This window comes from Excalfactoria chinensis, chromosome 25 (assembly GCF_039878825.1).
Source record: "Excalfactoria chinensis isolate bCotChi1 chromosome 25, bCotChi1.hap2, whole genome shotgun sequence".
In the NCBI taxonomy this organism is placed as follows: Eukaryota; Metazoa; Chordata; class Aves; order Galliformes; family Phasianidae; genus Excalfactoria; species Excalfactoria chinensis.
In genome coordinates this window covers 639,967-660,871 of record NC_092849.1, presented here as the reverse complement: position 1 = coordinate 660,871, position 20,905 = coordinate 639,967, and the positions used below count along the sequence as shown (strand labels likewise).

General features: G+C 59.1%; 1 protein-coding gene across 4 annotated transcripts; it reads right to left on the bottom strand.

Annotated features, from left to right (window-relative positions):
- Nucleotides 1-350: 350 nt before the first annotated feature.
- Nucleotides 351-20,260, bottom strand: FGFR1 (fibroblast growth factor receptor 1). 4 transcript variants are annotated; one of them, XM_072356969.1, is made up of 18 exons: nt 20,120-20,260; nt 15,435-15,597; nt 9,229-9,492; nt 8,486-8,569; nt 8,098-8,273; nt 7,284-7,407; nt 6,590-6,780; nt 5,214-5,358; nt 4,073-4,275; nt 3,539-3,684; nt 3,100-3,221; nt 2,904-3,014; nt 2,622-2,812; nt 2,418-2,540; nt 2,263-2,333; nt 2,002-2,139; nt 1,566-1,671; nt 351-1,497 (listed from the first exon to the last, which is right to left on the bottom strand). In XM_072356969.1, exons 2-18 carry the CDS (start codon nt 15,523-15,525, stop codon nt 1,324-1,326), a joined length of 2,460 nt encoding a protein of 819 aa, XP_072213070.1. In that variant the 5' UTR covers nt 15,526-15,597; nt 20,120-20,260; the 3' UTR covers nt 351-1,323. The 4 variants fall into 4 exon arrangements, with proteins under 4 accessions (XP_072213070.1, XP_072213071.1, XP_072213072.1 ...); XM_072356970.1 differs by having other exon boundaries at nt 4,079-4,275; XM_072356971.1 differs by lacking the exon at nt 9,229-9,492.
- Between the last annotated feature and the right edge of the window lie 645 nt (nt 20,261-20,905).

The following is a 20,905-nucleotide window of genomic DNA, read 5'->3' as shown; positions in this document are numbered from 1 at the left end:
CCACTGCGGGGCCACCAGACCAAGGCTCAGCTCCTTTGGGGGTACAGCAGCAGGGAGAGGGTTAACCTTACCCTGACCCTAACCCTGACCCTTATCCTCCATCACTGGAGCCTGAGCCCAGCTGGAAACCCGAGCCCTTGGCAAGGCCATCGGTGTGCAGCATCCAACACATCTGGAAGCACCCCTGCATCACAGCCACGTGCACCGACTGCTTTGGTAGCAAAGGAGGCGAAAGTTGAGGGTTTCTGGTTGTTGGATGATGGGTTGTATTTATAAGGAGCCGTCCCCAAGCCTGGAGCAAAGGAGCAGCAGCTTCAGCCCCCACGCACCACAAGCATCTCCCAGCACATGGGATGGGGATGGCAAAACGCACCTCTTGGTTAAAGTCTTTAATAATTACAAGAATTCCAGATTCATTACAGAAGAGTTTACAACAAATAATATTTCTCCATACAAAGGCAAAATAAACTTTTCAAGTAATAGCGCCCTGACTCCGCGCTCCCAGAGCCAGGGACCGGAGAGGGGGGGAATGGGAAGGGGGGGGGGGGGGGGGGAAGGCAGGGACACAGCAGACCCCATGGCCCCCCCCTCCCCATGGGGTGGTCTGGGTAAGGCACAGCCCCGGGGTGTGGAGCTGGGGCTGCACCCGGCCCCACTGCAGCCCCCCCCGGGGGGGGGAGGGAAAGGCCATTGGCACCGTGGCCACGTGCTCCCATAAAGGCATCGACACGTTATTATTATGCTTTAATACAACCCCATATAAAACTGAAGCAGCAGCAGCAATTCTTATCGAGGGATCTAAAACTGAAACAGGGTTGGGAACATAATTTAAAAAAATAAAAACAGCAAATGTAGCAAAATATATGGATTTTTTTTTTCTTTTTTTTTTTTTTTTCTTTTTTCTTTTCTTTTTTTTTTTTTTTGTTTTCTTTTTTTTTAATATATAGCAACTGATATCTACCAGCCACTAGTACCTTCCTACCAAACTGGTATAGCTCTGGTAACAACCCTTTTAAAAAGACATGTAAATATATATTCATATTTATACATATTTTAGCTATGTACACGGGACTTCTGTCGTAGCACTGATGCACGGGGCGCTCCATGTGTGGGGCTGGGCAGCACTGGGATGCGATGCTCACAGTGTGCATGGGCCCCATAGGACAGCGCCATGTGGAGATGTCCAAGCACGGACCTCATGGGAAAGGTTTTAAATGGATGATAATAGAAAGAACAGAGCCAACCAACAGGCAAACTGCAAACGAAACCTTTGGGCAGAGTTCCCTGCGGAGGTGCCGGGTGGGCACAGCTGAATGAGGAGCCTCAGTGCCGCTTCAGAGCTGCGTGGCTGTGCGGGGGGCAGCGCGGCAGGCAGGGCTCATCGGGCAGTGGGTCATGGGAGAACACTGAGTCCTCCCCCGAGGAGCAGGTGGAGCTGCGTGTGGCCGGGAAGCCAGGTGAGTACTGATCCAGCGGCACCGACAGGTCCAGGTACTCCTGCAAGGGATAGGCTCAGGGGGGGGGGATTCTCCGTGGGGCATGGAGGGACATGGGGGCTCTCCTACCTGGTTGGAGGTCATGGCCACGATCCTGTCCAGGTCCTCCACCAGTTGCTTGAAGGTTGGGCGCTGGGAGGGCACGGCGTGCCAGCAGTCGCGCATCATCATGTACCTGTATGGGGTGGGGGGAGCCGAGAGCATCCGTGGGTGCACGGCTCTGCCCTCCGCAGCGTGCCCCCAAGGAAGGATGTGGGGCTGCTGTGTGAGGGTGTAACCCTGGGGTCATTCTGGGATTCACCCCCGCTGAGCGACAGCAAAGGGAGATGTGATGTTGGTCATCACAAATGGATTTAGCTGATGTTGTGCAGTCAAGGGGACTGCTGCAAAAGTAATTCTGAGCATCTGCCTTCCCCAACGTGCACCTGCATGCACCCAGAACAGAGCACGAGCTCAGCATGGTTGGCACTACAGGCCATCCACCCACTGCCCCCCCAGCACTCACAGCTCGTTGGTGCAGTTGCTGGGCTTGTCCATCCTGTGTCCCTCCTTCAGCAGCTTGAACAGCTCCTCCACGGGCACACCGGGGTACGGCGAGCCGCCCAGCGTGAAGATCTCCCACAGCAGCACACCGAAGGACCAACTGCAGGCAGACACATGGGCACACCGTGAGCCACCATGGGCACCACAGAGAGCTCTGGATGCACACACAGAGCTTTGCTCAGCTACACCAGCAGCAGCACCCTGCAGTGCCTGGCGTACTCACACGTCACTCTGATGAGTGTATATTCGGTCAAACAGAGCCTCCGGGGCCATCCACTTCACTGGCAAACGGCCCTGTGACAAGAGAACCCCATTAGATCAGCACTGCCCACAAGGGTGGCCAGGGGCTGCGTGGCAGAACGGGCTCCAACCGCTCACATTTGTTGTCTTCTTGTAGTAATCGATGTGGTGGATGTCACGGGCCAGCCCGAAGTCAGCGATCTTCATCACGTTGTCCTCAGTCACCAGCACATTCCTGGCTGCCAGGTCTCTGTGGATGCACTGTGCAGAACATGGGGCTGTCAGACGGTGCCCAGAGCCCCACAGCCCCATCCCTGCACATCCACAGTGAGGGGCTCACACCTTTTTGGAGGCCAGGTACTCCATGCCTCGTGCCACCTGGTATGCACAGGACACCAGGTCCTTGAAGGAGAGCTGCTCCTCAGGGACACGTGTGGGGTTGTAGCAATACTCCATGCCCGGTGGGCGCCGTGCCTGCAGGTACTCACGCAGGTTGCCTTTGCTGGCGTACTCCACAATGACATAGAGGGGCCCTGTGGGACAGTGGGGTTGAGCCACGTGCCGGGATCCCACAGCTGCCCCAATGGGGGACACAGCGCTGGGAGCCCCTCCTCGCCCGCTCACCATCCTGTGTGCAGGCCCCCAGCAGGTTGATGATGTTCTTGTGCTTGCCAATCATCTTCATCATCTCCATCTCAGAGATGAGGTCAGACAGGTCCTTCTCTGTGGCATCAGCTGTGGCAGCAAAGACAGCAGTCAGGGAGGCTGGCCCGGATCCCCACACCATGCACACACAGACCCACTCCCATCCCGCTCTTACACTTGAGCATCTTTACAGCCACTTTGGTGACACGGTTTGGCTTGTCCTTGTCCAGGCCGATGGCCTCGGCCAGCACCACCTGCCCAAAGCAGCCTTCTCCCAACGGCTTGCCCAGGATCAGCCTGGTGGGAGGACAGACAGACATAATGCCGTGCTGGGACAGCAGGATGGCCACCACACTCAGTGCCATCACCTTGCCCCATCCCATCTCATCCCATCCCATCACACCCCACCTCAACCCATCCCATTCCATCTCATCCCACCTCAACCCATCCCATCCCATCACACCCCACCTCAACCCATCCCATCCCATCGCACCCCACCTCAACCCATCCCATCCCATCGCACCCCACCTCAACCCATCCCATCCCATCACACCCCACCTCAACCCATCCCATCCCATCCCATCCCAACCTACCTTACTCCATCCCATCCTCACCTGTCCCTTGGCAGCTCCCAACGTGGGTCCTCGGGCAGCTCATACTCAGAGACACCGGCCAACATGGGGGTTCCACTGGAGGAGAGCCGCGAGGGCCTCACCAACATCACACCCGAGTTCATGGAGGAGCTGGAGTCAGCCGACACCTGCAGCAGGGCTGTGGGTTACCTTCACGCAGTGCTGGGGCCACGGCCACCCGTTCCCAGTGGGGAGACGCTGACCGGGACCCCCCCAGCTCCTGAACACTGTGGGTTCCCTGCTGCTCCCCACTGGAGCACAACTGTATCAATTGTATTTGATTTCCTGCTTGCTGGTACCATAAAATGCACAGCCTGGGGGTCCTCGGTGCGCAGCATGCACTCTTTTGTCTCAATATTAAATTGCCATAATGCCTCCTGGTTACTCTCATTGCCATGGGGCCACACACACAAGCATGGCAAGGGATGGCCATGGTGCCCCATCCATCCCAACCCAGGGAAAGGGCAATTCTTTGGGGAGGGGCAGTAAGAGCCAAGAAACCCCCTCTCTACTTTCTGTTACCTGTCTGCGCAGTGGGATGCTCTTGGCCAGCTTGTGCACAGCCAGCTGGCTGTTGAAGTCTGTCTTCTTGGTGGTGCTCTTCATCTTGTAGATGATGACTGTCACCACCATGCAGGAGATGAGGAACGCGCCGGTGCAGTAAATGATGATCTCCAGGTAGAGGGGGGACGTCATCATGGCCGGTGAGTCCTCAATAGCTGGGTTGGCACAGGGAGGGCATCAGTGGAAGCCAAGAGTGGGGCTGGGCAGAACCTGGTTCCTCTCAGCAGAGGTGAATGTTGGTGTGGGATGCTCCCACATGCAGCAGGGAGCGGTCAGGCTGCTGGGATGCTGCACTGCACCCATGGGGTGAGCACTGCACCTACAGCCTTGGGATATGCGTTGTACCCATCCCAATACCCTTGGGATGCACACTGCACCTGCAGGCAGGTGCCTGGAGCAGGAAGGAGTGAACTGCAGGGTGTGAAGCAGGGGGGTTCGTGCCCATTCCCACTCTGTGTGGGATGGCACCATGGGGACCGTGTGGGGATGCTCCCCTGCACCGCCCTGTGGGGCTGAGCTGCACAGCCATTGGGATCTGTGCTTACAGTGGGCTGGAGGGGCCGTGTGGCTCCAATGGGAGCTGGGAGGTGGAGCTGAGCAGCCAGAAGCACCTGCAGCAGCAGCAGCAGCAGCAGCAGCGATGTGCTGCAGGATGGGGGCTGGGTGGTGGGGGGTCCCATCCTTATGCACCACAGCGCAGCCCCACCTTGTGTCCTGGGGGGGGTGGCAGTGCTATGAACGGCACAGCCACAAACCTGGGAGTCGCCCTCACCCCCAGCAGCCCAAACCTGACCCCCCCCCCCAGAGAACAGAGCCTGAGAGAGAGGTGGAAGAGCTGAAACCTCGTGTTCCCAGCAGCACCACCTCGCAGCGCACCCAAGCAGCGGCTGATTACGGGCAAAGCTTTTGGCAGCAGAGCGGCGCCCACGCAGCGCCCCAAAAGCTTCCCCAGGCTGCTGTATCAGGCGTGGATCCGCACAGCATCGATGGCCGAGCAGCACATCGACACGTACAGCAAAAGCGACAGACCCCAGCAATGCATCTGACACACGTGGAAACAAGGGAGGAGAGGGACAGGAAGAAGAGTATATACCTTCGAGAACTGTCAACCATGCAGAGTGATGGGAGATCCCAATAGAATTACCCGCCAAACATGTATACTCCCCAGCATCCTCAAATGAGACATTCCTTAAGTGAAGGACTTCCATCTCTTTGTCTGTCGTGTTAACGCCAGCCGTCTAGAGGGGAGAGTGGAAGCAAAACGGAGAAGCAAACGACATGAGATCTTCTGGGGAGAGGCAGAGAGGAGGGAGCAGCCTCATATGGGAGCAGACAGAGACCTCGGAGACCCCCTGGCAGAGACCCTCCGGATGACCGCTCATCCGGGCGGACCTAAAGAGACCATATAAACCCTTCACCAACGGTCCTGCCCATCGGAGCATGCTGGTAATGGGCCACATGGAAAAATAGAGCTCGGGGAGGGCCGGCTGGGTGTCACGAAGGACAGAGACATGAGGGACAGCACGAACATCACACAGAGGGACACAGCACACAGCCCAGCCGGCCCCGCGGGGTATTTTTCCATGGCTTTCTTGCACCAGAAATACAGCAGAAATGAGAGAGCCCAGAGTTGTGTTTTCCACCACTGGGGACAAGGCGGTCCCAGAAGCGTCCCACTGGGCGTCCTTCCGATTACCTTTTGCCAGAGGTCTGGTGACAGTGAGCCACGCAGACTGGTTGGCCTCGCCAATATAATTGGAAACCTTACAAACATACTCCCCGCTCTCCGCCTCTGTCACATTATACAGGGTCAGCACCTCCGCATCAGAGCTATTAATTCCCGAGTGCTGGAACAGACCAACAACAGAGGAGTCACATCGATGGGGTCAGAAACCACAGCGCCCGGAGCGATGGTGCCAGCACAAGGCTGGGGTTATGGGGGTTGTGGAGAGCCAGGAGACCATAAACCTGCTACAGTGCATCAGGGGTTTGGGTAGGGACAGCCGTGCACCTTGGGGTGGGGATGGCCATGTGCCCCATATGGTTGGGGGTGGCCGTGTGCCTTAGGGCTGGGGGTGGCCATGAGCCCTGGGCCTGGGGACACAGCTGGGGATGGCCATGTGCCCTGGAACCTTGGCATGGATGGGGACGTTCACACACCCCAGGCTTTGCAGAGGGGCTGAGGGCACTGCTTGTGCCTGGGCTGAGCAATCTGCCCCGTGTTTGCCCCCGGCACCCACCCAGCCCACAGTGTACACCTTCAGGGATCCAAAGGATGAGAGCACCGCTGCCTGCTGCCCCCCGCTTGCCTCTCACCCAGCTCCTCCAGGACAGCCCAGAGCGGAGCAGGTAGGGCTGGTGGGGCTCCAGATGCCTCGATGCCACCTATGTGTCCCCAGCTGTGCCCAGGGAGGGCAGCGACCCCGTAGGGACCCGGGCTGAGGCAGCCCGGTGTGTGTGCAGCGTTACCTTTAGGATCTGCACGTAGGGCAAGTTGTCGGGGCCGATCTTGCTGCCGTTCACCTCGATGTGTTTCAGCCACTGGATGTGGGGCTGTGGGTCGCTGTAGACCTTGCAGACAAACTCCACGTTGCTGCCCAGGGCCACTGTTTTGTTGGCTGGGAGCCCTGCCTGCAGAATGGGCCGGTGCGGGGAGCGCTCTGCAGGGATGGAGGGATGGGGACCTCAGCACGAGCACCCCACATCCACAGGGGTCTCATCTCAAAGGGGTCTAATCCCACAGCCCCACAGAGCGGGACACAGGTGACATCCCAGCAAAGGGACACTGCTATCTATTCAAGGGTCACAGGTCAAACAAACCTAACGAGGGCCCCAGCCGCTGCCACTGTGGTGAGTCAGCATTAACAAACCCCTTTGTTCACCTCGCTGACTGTTCCCTTCAGTTTGCTCAGTGTAATCAAATTAAATCACATTCTTAATGGTTCATTTACTGGCATTTAGAGCAGCTCCACATGTGGAACTGCTCAGACCAGCCTTCCCAGCTGGGAATTATGGCTAATAAGGCGATTAGAAAAAGTTTCTGTCTGGTCTATGAAATTACTTCCATCACAATTAAAAGGCCCCAGAAGGGTTCGAGGTGAACCTCGTGGGCGCAGCACCCACTGCTGTGTGGGAGGCAGAGCAGCCCCAGCGTCATCCTCACCCACAACATCCAGCTGGTAGGTGTGGTTGATGCTCCCATATTTGTTCTCCACGATGCATGTGTAGTTGCCCTTATCTGATGGCACCACCGAGTCCATGATGATGCTCCACGTGGCATAGCGGACCTGGGGGCAGGAGGATGGGGGTGGTGGGTGAGGTGTGTGCGCATCAGGGTGGTTCAGCCCTTTGGCACAGCACAAATCTTCTCGTGGTCACCTTTCCCCTCTCCTACAGAGGGACCATAATTGCTCCCACCCGTCCCAGGGGCACCACCCTGAGTGGCACAAAGGGAACAGCACCCACATCCACATGCTGATGGCACGCTGGCAATGCCCAAAGCCTTGAGCTTCCACTCCATTTTCTACCAGGGCTTTGCACACAGATGGGGAGCACCATCACCCTGCTGCCCTGGGGGGTACATTGAACCCTGCACCCTAAATGCTCCAGACTGCACCAAGGCTCTGTAAGCAGAGCAGCACTCCTTCATCCTCCTCTCACAGTGCAGTGCTGGATGTGGGAGATGTGAGGTGCTCCCGGGGGCCGGGGCTGCCCAGACCCTCCTGGCTCAGCTCTGGGATTAGTGCAGCCAGGCTGGGCTCATCCTCCCCCCTCCCCCAAAGGTTAAGGCTGCTGCAAACATGACCAAGAAGCAGGTCACTGCCGTGGGTCTATTTTGCAACAGGAATGTCAGGGGGCCCATCTGCCCTTCCAGAGGCACACGGCTGCACCAATGGGCAGCTCAGGGCCTCTGAAGCCCATTCATTTCTCCTCCTGACCCCCAGGCACTGACCACATGGACGGGGCCCACTCTGTACCTTGTACCCCCCAATGCGGTGGTCGGGCTTGAACTCCTTGCCATTCTTCAGCCAGCGCAGTGTGGGGTTGGGTGTCCCACCTGAGGGGCACTTGAATTTCACTGTTTTGGCAGCAGGGACGGCATGCAGCTTCTTCTCCATCTTCTCGGGATAGGTCCAGTAAGGAGCTACAGCCTCTGCAGGGCACAGAGCAGCAGGATCAGCCACGGGGAGCACTGATGTTTGCTCATGGTTAACCCAGGGCAGGACTGGGGTGAGGTGCACATCTCCCTGGCACATCCCCACACCCCAACCAGGCTCTACCAGGGCTGCAGCAGGACTCTGCCTCTCCTCTCCTGCCTCTCAGCCACTTCACCCCAACCCGTGGGCAAACCCAACCCACACGTACGGTTTGGCTTGGTGTTATCTGCCTCCTTCTCCTCCGAGGAGGAATCGTCTTCATCATCATCATCCTCTGCAGAAGGGAGTGCATCTGCAAGAGAAGAGACCCCCCAGCTCAGAACTGTGCACAGACCCCTCCTGTTCTCCTGTGCACCGTGCTGACACATGGCATGAGGCTCTGAGAGAACACTGCATGGCTGGAGGAGCAGTTTGCCCATAAGGCTGACTTTGGGCACAGGAAAGCAGTGCCCACACTGTGCTGCCAGGCACATGGGGACACACATCCATCCGGGGTCCTGCAAACAGAGGAAGCCCCGACCCTCAGCCAGCACCTGCAGACCGTCAGCCCTCATTCCTCACCACTGTGCTTTAGATCCACCAAAGAAAACCTCAGCTCCAGTTCACCCGGTGCTCAGTTCCATGCAGACTCACATGTCCCCACACATGCATTGCCACGGTGGAAGAACACTCATGGACTCACTGGGTGCAGAGGGTGCTGGGCACCAACTGTGCAGCTCTGAGCAGAAAACCCAGCAATGCTGACCCCGCTGCAGTGCTTTGTGTTGATATATCCCCACGCTGAACCATTAGGGCACAACCACCCCACAGCTCCGGGCACCACATTGCACAAAGTTGGTGGCACATCCCACGCGTGCAGGGCTGCACCCCATTGAGCTTGGCAGCCAGCATGCAAGGCGTGCACACAGGCACACTGCTCCTCGGTGCTGCCCCCCTGGCACCGCTACGAACCTGAGACGTTGACGGAGAAGTAGGTGGTCTCACTCCCTGAGGGGCTGTTGGTCATACAGGCATAGAGCCCTGAGTCCTCGGGCACCGCGTCCCGCACCTCTACCTCCTCGCCAGTGATGCGCGTGCGGTTGTTCTCGGGCAGCTGCACTCCATCACGCACCCAGTTGATGCTCTGCACGTCATCGCGCAGCCGGCAGCGCAGCTGGAGGAGGTCGCCTGGGTGAGCCGAGTGGGATTCCACCTCGATGTTGGCTTTGGGCAGAGCTGGAGGAGTTTGGGAGAGAAGGGAGAAAAGGAGAAAAAAAAAGAAAAGAAATAGAGACAACGGGACACCAGGCTGCTGAGGGCTGGGTTAATCAGGCAACATGCGCTGCGGGATATTGGCTGAGGTACAGGGGATGGACCCTGAGCACACTGAAAGCAACCGAAGCAGCAGTGAGGTGTTGCCCCAGGGCACAGCCGTGGAGCACAAAGCTATGCAAGCGCCCTCAGTCTCCTGCCAAGTGCTGCAGAAGGGGTTTGAGATGGGGAGGGATTTGCAACCTGAGGCACACTGGGCAGAGCTGGCAGCAGGGCAGGATGAGGAGCACCAAACCCTGCACGGCTTGACCCCAGGGTCTCCCTGCCCAGCAGCAGACAGCCAGCAAAGCGGGCCGGGACCCCTGGCTCCGGTCAGCACCAGGCGGTTACAGGGCTATGCTGGGACAGCAGGCAGAGAGCAGGGCTCAGTGACAGTGCTGGAAGCTCAGCCTGGGGGCTGCAGACAGGTGGGGGCTGTCGGGTGCTCTCTGCCCATAGCCGTCCTGCGACGTCCTTCCATCAGCACAACGATCCAATCCATCCCAGCACTGTTCTCTCCTGGTCATCGGTGTTGTTTTCCCCTCACCTCGCGGTGCTGCACGAGGATCCTGCACTGGGTGCAAACATCTGGGTTCCCAGCAATCCCTCCCAGTGCTCACACTCAGCCTGGTGCACTGTCTGCCCTCCTTCCTGTGTCAGCTCTGCTCGCACACCTCTGCTGCTATCTCCATAGGGTGTGTTCCCACGACTCCTCCTGCTCCTCACTGGGCAGCCCTGCATGGACTGAGCCTCCTCTGCTTGCTCCATCTCAGCATGTTGACTTTCCAGGTAGAGACCCCAAAGCAAATCCTCAGGGCCAGCTCCCTGCATGTGTCACCTCCAGGGCCTTTCCAGCTGCAATCCGGTGCTTCCCAGGGACTTCACACCATCCAGTGAGGGCATTCCAGCCCCAACCATGCACACGTCCCATCAGCTGTGCTCATAGCGGAGCGATGGAGAGCTGGTGTGCAGCTCCAGAGGCTCAGGTGCAGCCCTCCCACTTCTCACTCCTCCTGCAGCACATCTGAGCATCTTCAGAGGGACGCCATCCACCAACAGCTCAGGAGCTCCTCTGAACACCTCCATGAGAACAGCGTGTGGTGATGAGCTCAGCACCCTCCTTGATGGCAGGAGGGCCAGAACCAGGGCTGCAGGTCCCACTGCCAGCTTAGAGTCCCGCAGTTTGGTGGTGGGGGGGGAAGAGCTCTTCTTTTGCACATCCAATTTCCCCATGTCTTTCTCCAGCTGCCACACAGGACAGAGCTCCCTGCAGCTCTCATTTGTGTTTCAAAAGATTCGTCACAGGCACATACAATGCTGGAGCCACATCCCACCACGGCACAGCCCCACAGCATCCTCTTGCCCCTGCAGGATGAGCAAGGGGAAAACCCAAAACCAGAGGGTTGTGGTGCCCTCCAGCTCCCAGCTGGGACTCAGCTGTGCTGTGCCCACGAGAGGAAAGCTCTTTGGAAGGGGTACAGCTTTGAGCCTCAGGGCAGCATCCCAGCTCATGGTGATGCTCTCTGTGCCATTCAAAGGCCACATCCCCATCACCTCCCCCATATCCCATCCCAGCTCTTAGCACAAGCAGTGTGATGGACAGCACAGCGCGGGGAGGCAGAGGGCAGGGCAGGATGTTGCCCTTTGGTAACCCAAAGCACATCTCTGGCACTCGGGGATAAGGCGGAAAATGTGGCATGGTGGGAACGAACCAAAAACGAATTCACAGCCTAATGAGCATGTCCAGGTTACCCCCCCCTGGCTGAGAGCAGGGACAATGCGGCTCCCAGCGGCTCTGGCAGCCGGACAGCGGCAGCCCATGGGATGGCCTGGCTGGCAATGCCACATAGCAGCCCTGGGAAATGCAGCCATTGCAAAACCACAGTGCACACAGGGTGGGAGAGGCTCAGCCCACGCCTTGTGCCCCCCCTTGGATTGCTGTGCTCCATCAGCCCGGAGTGCCTCCTCTACTTATTCTGCTCTTCTGTAACCTAACCCACGCCAGCAGGTGCAGCCCCCTCACAGCAGCCACAGCTCTGAGCACGGTGCTCACACGCCTGGAGCAAGCAGGAGCTCAATGGGCCGGAGAAACGCTTGGCTCTCCTCCCCTGCAGCAGGGGGGCACTGCAGGGAGCCAAGTGTCTGCAGCCCATCTGTTCCAGCCCCAAACGTGGGGGGCACGGGGATGCCCAGACCTCTGTGCCCACTGCTGTGCACAGGGGGTTGGCACTGACTTTGCTGAGGTGTGGGAGATGCACGGTGCAGGTGCTCTAACACAGCCCCTCTGCAGCCCCAGAGGCTGAGTGCTGCATCCCCAAGCACCCAGCAGTGCACAGCAGGCAGCACTGCAGGGATAGGGCAGAATTTGGGACCGGGGAGCACTGAGCAAGGATGGAGATGGAGACATTCAGCTCAGAGAGATTCTGTTTCATTTTGCTGTGAGTTTTAAGGCAAACTCACCGGTGCTTTTATTGCTCAGTTCCAGTTTTGCAATGAAAGCACCAGTTCCAGCTTTGCAATGAAAGCACCAGGCAGATGGAGAGTGCCACTGCTCCCTGTACCTGCTGCTGGAGCCCAGGCCTGGCCCTCAGGGATGGCTTCACCTTTCCCCCTCTGCATTCAGCCCTGCTCTCCCCACTCCCTCTGCTTCCCCCCCCCCCCCCCCCCCAAAAGGACTTTGCATGCAAATGGCCCCATGCCAGAGCTGCCAGTCAGAATGGAGCAGTTCTGCATTCAGCACTGACAAAACGGCTCGGAGCTGTGTGTGCCCGAGCGCAATAAAGCGGCCAACAAAGCAGCACAGCAACAACCCGGGCTGAATGGCCGCGAGCAGCGGGTCCGGCTGCCGGTTGCCCTGGAAACCCCACCAGGGCTCACTGAAGGTATTTCCTGAAGAAAAAGCACACACATGCCCCACAGCTCTGCTAATCCCAACAGGAAGCGCTTACCGGGATGTGGGGATTGGCTTCTTTCTTATTTAAAAAGTGCCTTTCCCCGTTGACCCCCCCCACCACCATCCCCCCACAGCTGCCCATGGGAGTGCTGGGGAGGCAGCCAAGTGCCCCCTCTGTGACACTGCTGCACCCCACTGCAACCCTGCTGCACCCCACTGCATCCCACTGCAACCCTGCTGCACCCCACTGCAACCCTGCTGCACCCCACTGCATCCCACTGCAACCCTGCTGCACCCCACTGCATCCCACTGCAACCCTGCTGCATCCCACTGCATCCCACTGCAACCCTGCTGCATCCCACTGCAACCCTGCTGCATCCCACAGCAAACCTGTTGCATCCCACTGCAACCCTGTTGCATCCCACTGCAACCCTGTTGCATCCCACTGCAACCCTGTTGCATTCCACTGCATACCACTGCAACCCTGTTGCATCTCCCTGCATCCCGCTGCAACCCACTTGTTACCCCACAGCACCCCCACAGCAAACCTGTCGCACCCCCCACTACAACCCTGCTGCATCCCACTGCACTCCTGCTGCATTCCCACTGCAACCCTGTTGCATTTCTACTGTGCACCCACTGCAACCTCACTGCAACCACGCTGCACTGCCTCCCTACAGCCCTGCACCCCAGGGAAGGGCAATGCCAAGCACAGGATGCAGTGCATTCTGCTGGGCTTTGCCTGCTCCTGCAGTCCCAGGCAGCTTTCTCCAGCAGGAGTGGGGAACTGAAGCACTGCCCCAGGCACTGCTCCACGGAGCACCATGTGAAATGAAGCAGCATTTAATTACCCAGCATGTCGGTCGTTTGCAAAGCTGTCAGGATAACCACCCGCCCATCCCCTGGGACACACAGCCACGCTCAGAGCTCAGTGCAGAGCAACAGTGTGGGACAGCAGGGCCTGCACACTGCAAGGGGCACCCATGGGGCACATCTGTGGCTGTCCGCAACAAGCAATGGGTTTGCCCTGCAGGGTGCCCCGGGGATCTGCTCCTCTCCAACATGGGGTACAAAATAGGTTTGCACGTGGGGGGCTGAGCAGAGCTGCCCTGCAGTTGCAGCACAGCGCTGCTGCCTTTCCCAAAGCCTCATATTTCTTTTTTTCCTCCTCAATTAAGGGCTGGAGTGACAGCATCCGAGTGGAAAGGCGGGAGGTGGCAAACAATGCCTGCAGACGGGCTGGGAGGGGAAAGGAGCAGCGTGGTGCCCCGCAGCACACGGCCATGCCCTGCAGCACCGGGATGGGGGTCTGCACCAGGAGATGGAGCAGTGGAAGGGGGCTCAGATCTGCAGCCCCCTTGGCCGTTTGGTGCCCCCACAGGCAGCAATGGGGCAGAGGCAGAGCAGTGGGAACAGCATGGAGGACAATAGAGGACAAGGAGGGAGGAAAAAAATCCCCTCCGCAATTTTCTGCAGGTTTCTGTTTAACCTGAAGACAAAGAGAGGCTTTGTGACGGAGGGAGACGGGGAGGCAGCTCATGGAAATTTCTTGGCTTTTCCCCCTTAACTCGTTTTTTTTGTTGTTGTTGTTTTTAACCACCTCCAAATTTAGGTAACCATAAAACGCACCGAGTGCCCATTCATATTTGATTTGCAGCAGATCTTTCAATAAGTTTCCTGACAAAGGCTGAGCTCCTGAGCCCCTTCCCCAGCCACGAGGAGGGGCGGCTCTGAGCCCTCCTCTGCATTGAGGTGGGGCTGCCCTGCATGGGGGATCAGACACTCCTCACTGCCAGCAGTAAACTGGAACACCACCAACACCAGAACAAAGTCTGGTGCTGCTTTTGCTAAGGAGGGACAGCAGAGCAGCTGCCCCTGGGTGATGCTTATGGGGGTGATGCAGAAAGGACTGGCACTGGGATACAACACACGGCATTGGGCTGTGATGCATGGCTCTGGGACACAAAATATGGCTCTGGGACTGATGCATTGCTCTGGGACTGATGCATTGCTCTGGGTCTGATGTACCAGAGCCTCCCCCGCAGCCTGGCCAGGACCTGATTCCCCGTCCCACCCTGTATGGAGGCTCATCTGGTGCCGGGGACGCGTTGTTCCCAACAGCAGCAGCCAAAGGGCCGGGCTCTGTGCAGCCAAGCTCTGTGCTGCCAGGCTCTGTGCAGCCAGGTTCCTGCTGTGGCACTAATTGGGCCGTTCTGGTGAGAGCAGTGCTAGGAGGCATTGCCAGAGGTTACTGCCAGCCTGGTGGGCACCCAGCTCAGACCTCTCCTTGTCCCCTCCACCATCACCGCTGTCTCCTCAACCCCTCCAGGGCTCCCTAAGGATTCCAAAACCTCACCATGACCCCACACTTCCTTTGCTCTGAGTACCTCCATGGTTTTCATGGGGTGCCAGTGGGGCTCACCAGCATGTGAGGCTTTCAGTGGGAGGAAGAGGGGAGGAGTGAGCCTTAAAAAGCAACACCGTACCGCTCAGACCAGACATTCTCAGGTAATTAGAACCAAAAGGCAGCAGCTAGGCAGCAGTCCTTGGCTGATCTGGTTATTCTCTGCCTCACCAAAGGAAGGGGCCGTGCTTTGAAATGCTGCAGCACTCTGTGCAGCTGTCCTGGGGGCCCGGTGACCCCAGAGGCCCATGCATGGCAGCTTAGTGTGTCTCCAGCCCGAAGCTCAGCAGTGCCACAGCCTGTGGAGAACACATCGCAGGCTGTCCCTCTGCAATGCATTAGGGGTGACTCGTGTCCTTTTCCAAAGTTTCCCTCCTGCCTTAAGGCACCTATAGGCAATGCTGGAGGTGTGCCTGTGCAATGTGCTCACTGCAGGCAACGCAGCCGGGCTGCACCACGACGCACCGTGCGCCCCATGCTGGGCCCCAGGCTCTACCTCCTGCAAGGCGAGAGGTCCCGGCTATCTTATCAACACAGAGAAAGGCAAAGAAGGAACTCTGCTGGCCTTACCTTGGTCAGGCAGCGTGGGGGCCGGTCTGGCAGCAGACAGCGTGGCTGTGACCAGCACAGCCCAAAGGATGAGGCACCTCCAGGTAAACATCCCACTGCTGCGGCTACTGCTCGGCGACTGCGCTCAACCGCCCCTCCATGGGGCCCCGTCGGCCGCTGAGAGCTGCAGAGGGGGGAAAGAGAGTCAGGGCAGAGTGCAGGGCAGCCCCCGTGTCCCTCTGCTCTATGGGAACCCCCCGCATCCCATACAGCTGCTTTGCTGTATGGGACCCCCCTGCCTGGTGGTGGTGAGGGCTGCGCTCTGAGCCATCCCCCAAAACCACTGTTGTGTTGGGAGCAGAAGTGCTGGCAAAGCAAAAAACGAGCGCAGCAAAACGCTGGGAGAAATCCTCAACTGCTGGTTAAAGAGAAAGGAGGTTTCTGCTCTCCTCTTTTCCCTCCTCCTTCACACAGTTGGCACCGAAAACAGCAATTCTCATACAAATCAAAATGTTTGCAAGGAGCTGGATCGTCACGGCTTGGCAGGAGCAGCTTTTGGGTTCCTTGAACTTTCTTTGCTCTGATGCAAAATGGAAAAGGCTCCAGACTGAGGCTCTGTGGGATGGAAGAGGTGCTGCTGCTCAGCTCCGGAACCCCTTTGTTTTCACATCTTCCTCTACAGACATCCCAGGCAGCTCCAGACTGAGAGCAGCACAGGCCCTGGGGGTAGAGCAGCAGGTGCTCATATGGTTAACTTGGGCTGGGGGCTCCTGGAGCCTTTTTGGGGTGTCGGGGTGACCCCATGGGAGGTACCTCACAGCCTTTGGTGCACGTGCAGCAGAGACACCGGCTGAGCTGGAACAGGAGGATGTTCCTTCACCCTCCACATCTCTCTGCTTTCCACCCTTCCCAGCACTGAGCCGTGCTGTGCTGCTCTGTGCTCCAACGCAGCCAAACCCGACTCGAGCGGTCAGACCCCAAAGCCTTTGGGCTGCAATCCAAGCACTGCACTCCTCCCTCCGCGACATCTGCAGCTCCACAACAGCCTCCAGCCGAGGTCCTGACACCCGCGGTCACTAATGGTCCCCTTGGGCTCCCAAAGGGCTCCGTGCCCCATCTTGCACAACCCTGGGATGGATGGCTGCTCCAGGACCACAGGGTGTGAAGGGGACGGCACAGAGGTGGGGCTGCAGCCACATGAGCTCACCTGGTGCTGCTCTGACATCACCCCAAAGCCCCGCGAGGAGCGCACCGCGTGAACAAGTGCTTCTTTGCCATATGGGATCTGGCTCAAATGCACATTACTACAAGGTGAGTAACCACTGCAGTGAGTAATGGGCCGCCACTCATCCCCCCACGTGTTCCTGAAGCCCTGGATGCCATCGTGCTCCTGCTCCCCAAGGAACCCTTTTTCCCACCACGGGGCATCCTCTGTCCCATAGGACCTTATTTAACCCTGGGGCAGTTTTCTCCTCTTCCCTCACCAGCTCTGCAGCATTTGGCACCCAAACTATTCACACAAGGACAGGAACATCCAGCAAACACCGGCATTATCTCTGCCGGTGAAAACACTGATGGAGCGTGAGCCATTTATCAGCGGTTGGAAGGAGGAGGTGGTATTGCCTCATGGAAAGAAACAAATTCAATGGCATTTCTGGAAAGTATTTTCTGTCTCTCTGAGGTTTTGTTTATCAGTACCCCCCGGAACATGCCCTAATGTGGAGTGGCTGCAGCCCCCCCCCAGCATGGTGCATACAGCAGCTCCCAGCAGTGAGTCAGGGCACAGACTGGGGCTCAGCTGCAGTGGGACAGGCGCTGACTCAGGGGCCGACAGCAGAGAGTTTCCATTGCAGCAGGGATGGTGATGCACGCGAGGCAGAGCAGCCCAGGAACCCTCCAACCTGTGCACACAACACACAGTCCCGCTCTCTGTGCAGATATGGGTCCCCACAGGAATCTGCTTGCTCTGAAGGGTAGCATCCCCGGTGTGGGTTTCCAGCTCCTTCCATGCATGCACTGTCCCTGCACGCTGCAATTTGCTGGCTGGGATGGATTCAAGTGACTAAAAATGGAAGCAGAAAGCGAGGAACCAGAGCTAAGGGCCCCTTAGAGAGCAGCAATTACTACGGCCACAACACCCACGGGGCTATTTAGGAGCTGAAGGAACACCCCTATGCCCACCTGTGCGCGCTCACACCCGAGCACAGCCTTTGCCCACATACCCATAGGTGCAACCTGCCTGGCCCTGCTGTCCTCAACATGACCTCAGACCTTCGCCCTATGCTGTGAGTCAGGGCTGAGTTAGCTGCACATACGACACACAGCCCAGTGCTGAGCAGAGCACAGTGGGGAAGCCCCTTCCCAGCACATGGCTCATCCCTGGGAATGTGTCCAAGGTGAGGAGAGACAAGCAGGACCACGGCACCGGGGCACCCCAGGTGGGAGTGGGGCTGGGAGGGTCACCAGGACATCCCTAGGGGCTCCATGTGCTCCACATGGGGACCCTGAGGTGATGCTCCCACCCATGGGCACGAGGTGGTGACCACAAATGGGAGACCCTGACAGACAATGATGTAGGAGAGTAAGATGAATTTGGCTCCAAGCCCCTCCAAGCGCCCTTGAAGCAGAAGGGTGCAGCAAAGGCAAAGCTCCTGGTGGCAAGGGGAACCTTCTCCTTGCCCTGCACTCCTTGACCCAGCCGCCCGCTCAACCAAGTATTTGCTGAAATAAAAAGCAAACAGGACTGCAGATGTAACTATAGGGAAAATCGGTAATGCTTAAAGCAGACGCATGCTTGGAAAAATAAATATCCAACTGTGCGGGCTGCATTCAGCTTTAACCCTTTGCAGCCACATGTTGCAGCCTGTTGCACACCAACGACTCCAGCACTGAGTTACAGCACACTGCGTGCATGCAGTGGTGTAAGTGGGGGGCAGGTGGGGCATGAGGATGGGGAAGGCTCAGTAAAACCAGATCAGGTTTAAAAGCATCCTCAAAGCAGGGGATCCCCACATGGGGGCTTGATTTTCAGACACGCTGAGCACCCGCTGGTCCCTCAAAGGCTGCTTCAGGATGGCAGTGCTGAGTGCTCCAGCACTGGGATGCCCCAGAATGGGACACAGGGACACAGCCCCCACCCCCTGGAAGAGGCAGAGTAGTTATCCAGCTGGGAGGGAGCGGGATGGGGTTTGCTGCACTCAGCTCCTCCCAGGAAAGCTACTGCGGGCGGAAGGACACGCACTCCTCCAGCAGACCTATCCCCGCTGCTCACATTTGCCTTCATCCCCAGGAGCAGAAGGTCCCAATGAGGGAAAAGGCAAACTGCTGGGACAAGCATCTGTGCTCCAGGCCCGGCTGAGCAACGGGGCTTGGAGAGCCTCAGCTCCCTGTTACACTTAATTTGTTTTCAGGTAAATAAATAGAGAGATCCCGTTTGCACCTGAAAGTAGCTCGGGCTCCTTCCCAGTGGGCGCACTGCACACAGAGCACAGCACTGCTCCTGCCGGGGCAGGGACGATCCTCATTTGTTTTAATCCTCACTGAGCAACACAAGAAGAAGGCAACGGTGCATGCCAGGCACGGCAGAGATTAAGGGAGGAAGTGCTCCTGTGCGGGGAAAATGGCTGCTGGCCGGAGAGAGAGGTGCGGGGGCTCCGTCCTGCAGCATCCCGGCTGGGCGCATCCCGGGATCTCATGAGAGCAAATCAGGGCCGAGCACAAAGCTCGATCTCCCTGTGCCCGGGATTCCGCAGCCTCCAAAGCCGCGGTTTTGTTAACGCAAGCACTCGGGAGAAGCGCACTTTGGAGGTCTGGCCGTTGAGCCGTGACGCCCGGAGCACCGCCGAGTTATCCAACAATCCACACGGCGCTCGGCTCCGTTCGCTGGAATCTGAACGCGCTGCAAATGGACACGCAGCGCCGCTCGTTCCCCGCGGCAGCCGCCGGCCCTCAACCGGGAGCCGAACCGCTGTGGCCCCACAGCAGCACGCGGAGCCCCGCGCCCATCGCTCCCGCACGCATCAGCCCCGAGGATGTCGCCAACGCTGCGGCGTAGGCGGCCGCCACGCTGCGCACACGGAGGAGCCGTTCCCCGACGCTGGCAAAGAGTACGGCAGAAGGACGCTCCGATCCCCATCACCTCCCACGCCAACACGCACAAAGATCTCAGCCCGGGTCATTTCCATCGCCTCCGCAGCCGGTTTTTACCGAAAGGCCCCAACATCTCGAGTTCCAAACGCAACAAACCCAGCTCCTTCTCCATCTTCTTTTGGAAGCCGCCAGACTCCCGCCCAGTAACTTTTGGCGGCCGTAGGCCGGGCAGAAGCTCCGGGCTCCCACCGGATCCCCAACGCGGGGAGTCCCGGAGCTCGGCACCGAACCGAGCAGAACGCACCGACCCGAGAACCGGGCACCGAGCCACCGCGCCTCCGAAGTGCCGCCGGGCGGCTGCCCGGGGTGCCGTGGGGTTCAGATCCGGACCCCCGCCGCACTCACACCGAACCGCTCCGGTGTCCCTAAGCCCTCCGAACCTCCGGTACCGCAGCCCCGCGCCCGCGGTACCCGCAAGCCGCAGCCCCGCGCTGCCCGCAGAGGGGCCCCGTCGGGCCGCCCCCCCCCCTCCGGCGGATGGGGATGGCCGCGATCCCGGAGCGATCCCCCCCGCGCGAAGCACAAAGCGCGGCCCCGCTCCCTCTCCCCGTACTCACCGGAGTCCCGCGGGGCGGCGGCAGAGGCGCGGTGCCCGCCGCTCCCGGGAACAATGGAGGGGAGCCCCGGCCGGGGCGAGAGCGCAGCCCCGCCGCCGCCGCGTTCACTGCGGCCGCCCCATGGCGGACCCCGGCCCCGAGGTGGCGGCGGGAGGCGCTCCCGGGAGGCGCGGTCCGCCCCGACGGCCGCCGCTCAGCGCTGCCCGCACCGCCGCGTATCCGCCGCGCGTCGCCGCCGCCGGACTGAGCCGCTCCCGCAGCGCCCCGCCGCCTCCCGCCGGCTCCTCCCCCGCCTTCCTCCCAGCCCTCCTCCTCCTCCTCAACGGCCTGATGGGGCTTGTAGTCGCCGCCGGGCCGCCCCCTCGGAGCCCCCGGGCTGAGCTGCCGGCAGCCGCCCCGGAACGGACTCCCGGGAGTGGGGCGGGGGGGAGTCTGAAGGCGGCGGTGGTCCCCAAAAAATCCGCTCGTGGAGCGGGATGCTCGCGGGACTCCCACTGTGTGCCCTGCACTACAGGGCTCCCTTCCCCAGCACACAGGGAGCAGGTGTGGGGCAGCCCTGTACCCCAGATCTTCTGCAGAGCGACACCCCGGGCACTCTATCCTTATCCCTACCCCTAATCCACATCATGGGGCCGATTTGTATGGAGTTTCCAGACCCAACTCCTTCCTGAGAGCCACCACCACTGCTGCAGTTGGTGCTGTGTGCTTTTGGGTAACCTCTCCCTGAGCTCTGGTGCAGCTCTAGAGCTCAGAACCCCCAAAAATCTCTGCATGCACAGGCAGCAT

Bases quoted from the DNA above. Each gene is read 5' to 3' on its own strand.
- FGFR1 (XM_072356969.1), bottom strand. From the start codon at position 15,525: ATGTTTACCTGGAGGTGCCTCATCCTTTGGGCTGTGCTGGTCACAGCC. The intron at 1,672-2,001 runs GTGAGTGCTGGG...CACCCCATACAG, and splicing joins AGCAACTGCACCAACGAGCT to GTACATGATGATGCGCGACT. The intron at 1,498-1,565 runs GTAGGAGAGCCC...TATCCCTTGCAG, and splicing joins TGGCCATGACCTCCAACCAG to GAGTACCTGGACCTGTCGGT.